At 51.5% G+C, this 6,000-nt stretch overlaps 1 protein-coding gene across 1 annotated transcript in view; it reads right to left on the reverse strand.

Annotated features, from left to right (window-relative positions):
* Positions 1-3,935, reverse strand: part of MITF (melanocyte inducing transcription factor) — a 96,892-nt gene extending 92,957 nt beyond the window's left edge. Inside the window, exon 1 of the mRNA XM_058031757.1 lies at positions 3,746-3,935. Coding sequence (XP_057887740.1) covers positions 3,746-3,849 — 104 coding nt within the window. The 5' untranslated portion in view covers positions 3,850-3,935. The remainder of the gene's footprint in view (positions 1-3,745) is intronic.
* Positions 3,936-6,000: the final 2,065 nt, after the last annotated feature.

A 6,000-nucleotide genomic window follows, 5' to 3' on the forward strand; every position in this document is an offset into this window, starting at 1 on the left:
AACACAGCCAACAGAAAAGGGCATAAATAGCAGTAATTTATCTGCAGGTTTTATTAAGAGCATGGCAGTAAATTACAACAGCTGACAATAATTTGCTGGCATTTGCCATGTCTCACAGACCATCCAAATGGAAACACATTGCAGACAACAAAAAAATATGGAGAAAATCAACTTAAGATAGAAAATTTTGCTGCATTTGCCACATCTGGGTTGCTTTAGAGTGCCCTGTGCAATGGCAGGCTGTAGAGCCTTTACCTCCAGACACCAGCTTGACATCCAAAACATTGCCAAATGATTTAAAGTGTCCACACTGAAGATGTAACTCAATCCTCCAGTGCCCTGCTGACTGCATGCAGACATGTCAGGACCTGTGTTTACTTTCAGTAATAAAACTCCATCGATTTCACTGTACACTGCTTGTACCAGGAAACAAATCTTATTTGCTTGTTCATTATATAAACACATACATATTTAAGTGTATGTACTTGTAGATTAAAGCTATTATACTTTGTGAATATGGCAGGAGAGGAATAAAATATGAGTATGAGGGGGGAAAAAATAGATCTCATTGTCTTGCTGGGGTAGCCTGAAAGCCCATTTTCCTCCCACAGAGAAAAGTGACTCTGGAGAAACCAAAGCAAATGAAACATCATCTCAGCTTTCAAAGACATTTGACCATGGCAAATTCCAGAGGTCCCATGAATGTAGGTATTACTTTGCCCAAGGATCCAGCTCCTTGAGTCAGGAGGGTTTGGGAAGTGTGGGTTTGACTGATCTATCTCAGCCCCATGTATCCTCTCCACCCCCTGTGATTAAAGCTTTTGCTGGGCTTACATTTTAACTTGGCCTCTAGCACTCAATTGTGGCTTGGCCTAAGTTAGTACAGTATTTACTGCAAAAAGCTTTTATTATTGGACCCCTTGCGGCTTTGGATTGCAGACTTGAATTATGAAACAGGGATGGAGTAACTGTGAGAGCACACTGGAGAGGAGAAATCTTTAACTGGATGTCACATATTGGAAAACAAGCAATCTGGGAGGAAGCAAATAGGAGAGTTTCACTGAGAGAAGGATGGCAGTACCAGCAGGGCTGAGCTAAAATGGTCAACAAAACTGCTTCTTCTTGGTTCAGAGCACTGACATTCTTACCTATTTCTGAGCAGGATGAAATTTTCTGTGTACTCACAATTTCAGCTGCTATGAGTAAGCCAAGATGCTTCTCAACTCTTATGGTTAAAAAGATCAGAGAAAGCCCTGAATGTTGCTAGGAAATCAGCAGTTCTCACCAGGGAAAAGAGCAGATTGCTGTTTAGACTCAGCTCCTCACATCAGCTCTGGTTTGCCTGCTCCCCAGGCACCCTTCCAGAGCCAGGCTGTGGAGAGGGTAAGAAAGCAATTCCCATGGCCACAGTCCCACAGCTACACCACGCTGACCTGCTGCTGCTCCACGCACTGCTATGCAATTACCCCTGATTTACATCCACAGGAGAAAGCAGCAGGGTGATGCTGATACCCTTGATAATCATCAGTCAGACTGGTTCCAGGCCTGAGCAAAGCTGAAGGGCTACAGAAGTCCTCTGAGATAGGATCATGAAACAAACAGGTTTGGGAGCAACTTCTGCCTCCTGTTATCGTTAAATTTTATCAGCCTGGCTCCAGGGACAGGTTTATATGGACCTGGCAGGGCCCCTGACTCCTTTGCATCTTCATCTCCCACAATACCAGGAAGACAGCTGAGACTCTCCCTCGAGGTACGAGTGGTACGTGAGCTGGGCAGGCTCCACACCAAGGTTAACATGACAGCTCACTATCTGCCAGAAAAACCATGGATTGCTATTCCACCCTCGGGGCTGCCTCTTCTCTCACACATGGCTACATGTGGAGGGGCACAAGGCAGGCTGGGACGAGCTGGTCACTGCTCCAAAAGCTGTCCTGGAGGGCAGCATCAGGGCAGATGCTGGCCTGAGGCACCACCAGGGTGTCAGGATGACAGACCCCTTTAAGCCCAAAGGGTGGGCAGTGCTGTCTCTGCAGGAGTATCAGGTAAGGATGAACTGGGGAAATTCACTCCAGGGAAGTCTGAAGTGACAACATTTAGAAGACAGTAAAATACTCCAGTGTTTCATTAGAGAGTTTATTCACTCCCCCCGGAGAGAGGGGAACAATGCAAGGCTGCATTTGGGTCCCAAAGCACCAAGTCACAGGAACCAAAAGCAGTTGCAGCATCTGTGCAATGTCAAATGCAGACCTGCCACCCAAGCTCCAGTGCAGACCTGCTCTCCATGCTCACACCAGGAAAGCACAGACAAACTGCTGACTGCAGAGAGGACAGCCACAAAGGGACAACTCCTGCACACCAGTTAGGACACACAGCTGGTACAAACAGGGCTACTGGGCCACAGCACAGCACTCATCACTGCTGCACTCCACTGGCAACACAAGCACTGAACCCAAAGCTCTGTGTGCCTCTCAGCTGCCTCCATCACAGCTGGAACCCATCAGCGCTGCTGAACCCCATCTGTTCTGCACATTAGCCTGGCTCTCAGATAATTACCTGGGTAATGGCAATTTCCCTGCATAACCTTAGGGAGCAAAGGAGTTCTGGCAACTTCAGTTTGGTTGGATGGCCTGTCAGGCTGCACATCACCAGCACGACCTGCACCATTTCTCAGCCAGACCAGGGGTACAGTGTGAGACAGGGCTGCTGTGAAAACAGGCCACAAGAGGTGGCCCCACATCTGTCAGCCCTTGTGACAGCAACAGAATTTTTAACACCTTTTACTACAAACCTTCAGTGTTTCTGAAACATTCAGAAAATGATCAAAAAGTCATTTATTTACTTTGAAGTTTGTCTGACAGGCTGTATAATCCAAACTCATTCTAGCACTTCTTTTTTTAACACTTACATTCTTATTTATTTTTCCACTACACACAGACGTACGAAGAGCAGCATTCAAAACTAAAACGTGAATATAGAGACAGGCTTGCGACAGACCTGATGACAAACACGATACACTCGCAGCAATGACCTTATACTCAGCAGAGTGCTGCTACGGAGAGTGTTGAGGTGATATGGAGGGTTCCTTGAATGAAAACACAGAGGGAGAAACGTGCCACAGCTGACAAGGAGGATGCTCAAGGCGCGGGAGAGCACTGACTTTCTTCTTCCAGCAGTAGGACGGACAACGGGTCGCTAACAGCCCTCAAGGGAGGGAAACACACACAGACCGCCTTATTTCCCTTTACAGAGCGTATCTACGCGATGCAGCCGCTCCAGATAAGCAAACAGAGTCTATTTCAGGGAAGAACCACTCTAGGAAGAAAGTGACCTACCTAGCAAAACTTTTCAGTCCCCAAGCAAGTAACAAACCCGCTGAGGCTCAAAAAAGAAAAACAAACACACGCAAAAATAAACCAAACAAACAACCAAAAGCCAAACAATCCAGAACAACCTTAGACGCTACGAGACCTTGCAGCTCCCAGACCGTGCGCAGCTCCGCGCTCGGACGGGCTCTCGGCCGCGGCGCTCAGCGGGGCAGGCGCGGCCCCGGCCTCGCCCCCGCTCCCGGCGGGGCTGCCGGGCTGTCAGCCGGGCCCGCACGGCCAACAATGCCCTTTACATAACGCGGGCCCGGCCCGCCCTCCGCCAACAACGCCGCTATTATGGCACGGAGCGCTCGGCGGCCGCCCCGCTGCGCAGCGCCGGCCGGGGGATGCTCCGCGCCCGCCCGGGACCCGCGCCCCACCTGCTCTTGAGGGGCTGGCTCTTCAGCTCGTAGTACGTCTTGGGCTCCTCGTGGAACTCTTCGCCCACCTCGAAGTCCGGCACGATCCCCGACTCCGCCTGCATCGTCGCCGCGGCCGCTGCGAGAGGGAGAGACGGGAGGTTACGGCTGCGGCGCCGAGCGAGCCCCGCCGCGCCGCCCGCCCCGCTCCGCTGGCTCGGCTCACACACAGCGCCGCCCGCCCCGCCTGGGACTTGTAGTCCGCCCCGGGGCCGGCCCGGCCGCCTCCGCCCGCCGCGCACTACAAGTCCCGCCGCGCCGCGCCGGGAGGGCAGGGCCGGGCCGGGCCGCCGCTGTCAGCCGGAGCGCGGGGCCGCCCGCCCGGCCCGTCCCTCCCGCCCCATTCCCAGCCCATCGCCAGCCCGCTGCCATTGCCAGCCCGGCCCGGCCGTGCGCGCCACCTGCCGCCCCCTCCCCGCGCCGCCCCGCCCGCGCCGTGACGTCACGCGGCTCTGACGGCACAGGTGCCGCGCGTGACGTCACGTTGCCCGCAGCGGCCGGGCCTGGGCCCTCCGCAAAGCGCTGCGGGTGCCCCTAAAACTGCGGGGTTGTTTGGGCTGGAGGGGACCTCAAAGCACATCTCCTGCCATGGCAGGGACACCTTCCACTGCCCCAGGCTGCTCCAAGCCCCAGAGCCCTCCAAGGCCAACCTGGCCTTGGGCACTGCCAGGGATGCGGCAGCCACAGCCTGTCTGTGCCAGCGCCTCCCCATGAGGGAACAGTGTCCTCCTCATACACAATCTAAACCTGCTCACTCTCAGTTTGAGTCCATGCTCCCTCATCCTGTCACTACAGGCTCGTAAAAAGTCCCTCTCTGTTCTCTTGCGGGCTCCCTTCAGGTACTGGAAGGGACCAGCTGCAAACAGCATTGCTGCAGAAATGCAATCAGCCCTGCCAGGGGTTTACTTAAAACCCAGGAGGTCAAACCCAGTGACGGGCTTGAATGCCCACAGCAGAGATCATCAAGTGGTGACAGCGTGGGACATTTACTGTAACTTACTTTGACAGGTACAAAAGCAATGAGCATTTGCATGCCAGGACTTTGCACTTCTCCAGTTAAGTTCCCAGCACAAGAATTGACAGCTCTAAGTGTCTTCCTTTGAACTTTATCTGCCTTCATAAAGAGTCCAAAGCTCATCAACATGGCAAAGAAAGGTTCAGTAAAATGGAACCTTTGAAGCCAGCTGGGCTTCTAAGGAAATCAGCAGTTATGCTGGCAAATCAGTTATTTCCAGCAGAAATGTTTCAATGCCATCTCATCTTGGTGCTGCAGGAAGATGGATTTCAGGAATGGGGCTCTGTCCCTGTGCTCACAAGGGACCTTCTACCAGCACTGACCGACTCAGGACATCTCTAATTTCCACTTACAACAGGGAAGGCAAGAAACCTTCCCCAGCTCTGTCCTGTCCCCTTACCTGCGGTGACATTAGGATGGCAGGGACCACCCTCAGTACAGAAATTCCATAGAGAATTTCATGCATGGCATTTTCCCAGAGCTTTGGCCTCACTTAATGAAGTCATAGCAGAACTCAGAGGCCTGGGACACTTGAGGATGCTGTGGGTAACTGATGCCTAATAACTGTGGTGCCATCATATCGCAGCTAAAATCACACCACTGGAACACCAGTGACTCTAACACACCAGAAAAGCCAGAAAAATGTCTTTTCTACACATCCTTTTCCTCCCTCACAACTGCCAAAGCTGCTCAGTGCTGCACCGGGGACTGCTCACACCTGGGCAGCCAGGACTCCTGCTCATTTCAGGCAATGTAGAGGATTCGATAAAATAAACCCAAGAATTTGAACTTGCTTCAGAAATTTAAGTCTCAGATTATTATGCAGCTGCCAAACTCCAAGCAATGACTTAATAGCAAGTGTAATTACTTTAATGAATCAGATACAACAAATTGGATAATGCCCTGAAGAAGGTTCTTTTGAGCCCACATTGGCAGATGGCTGGGATGGCTCGACAGAAGAGTAGGCTTGCTAACAGTGCTTTGGGGATAAAAAAAAAAAAAGGCAACCAACAAACAATTAAAAACACCTTAGAATAAACCCACTGCTAGCTACATTTACAGCCTGAGCCTCTGTGGGTTAGGGGGTGTTGCTGAGGAGCTGTGTTTTCACAAGTGAGGAATCACTCCATGATTTGATGAAGGCAGTAAACAGCAGGACTCATCTCTTTGCAATGATTTTGTTTCTATTTTTCCAGGTGTA

The sequence above is a fragment of the Melospiza georgiana genome, chromosome 11, assembly GCF_028018845.1.
Source record: "Melospiza georgiana isolate bMelGeo1 chromosome 11, bMelGeo1.pri, whole genome shotgun sequence".
NCBI lineage: Eukaryota > Metazoa > Chordata > Aves > Passeriformes > Passerellidae > Melospiza > Melospiza georgiana.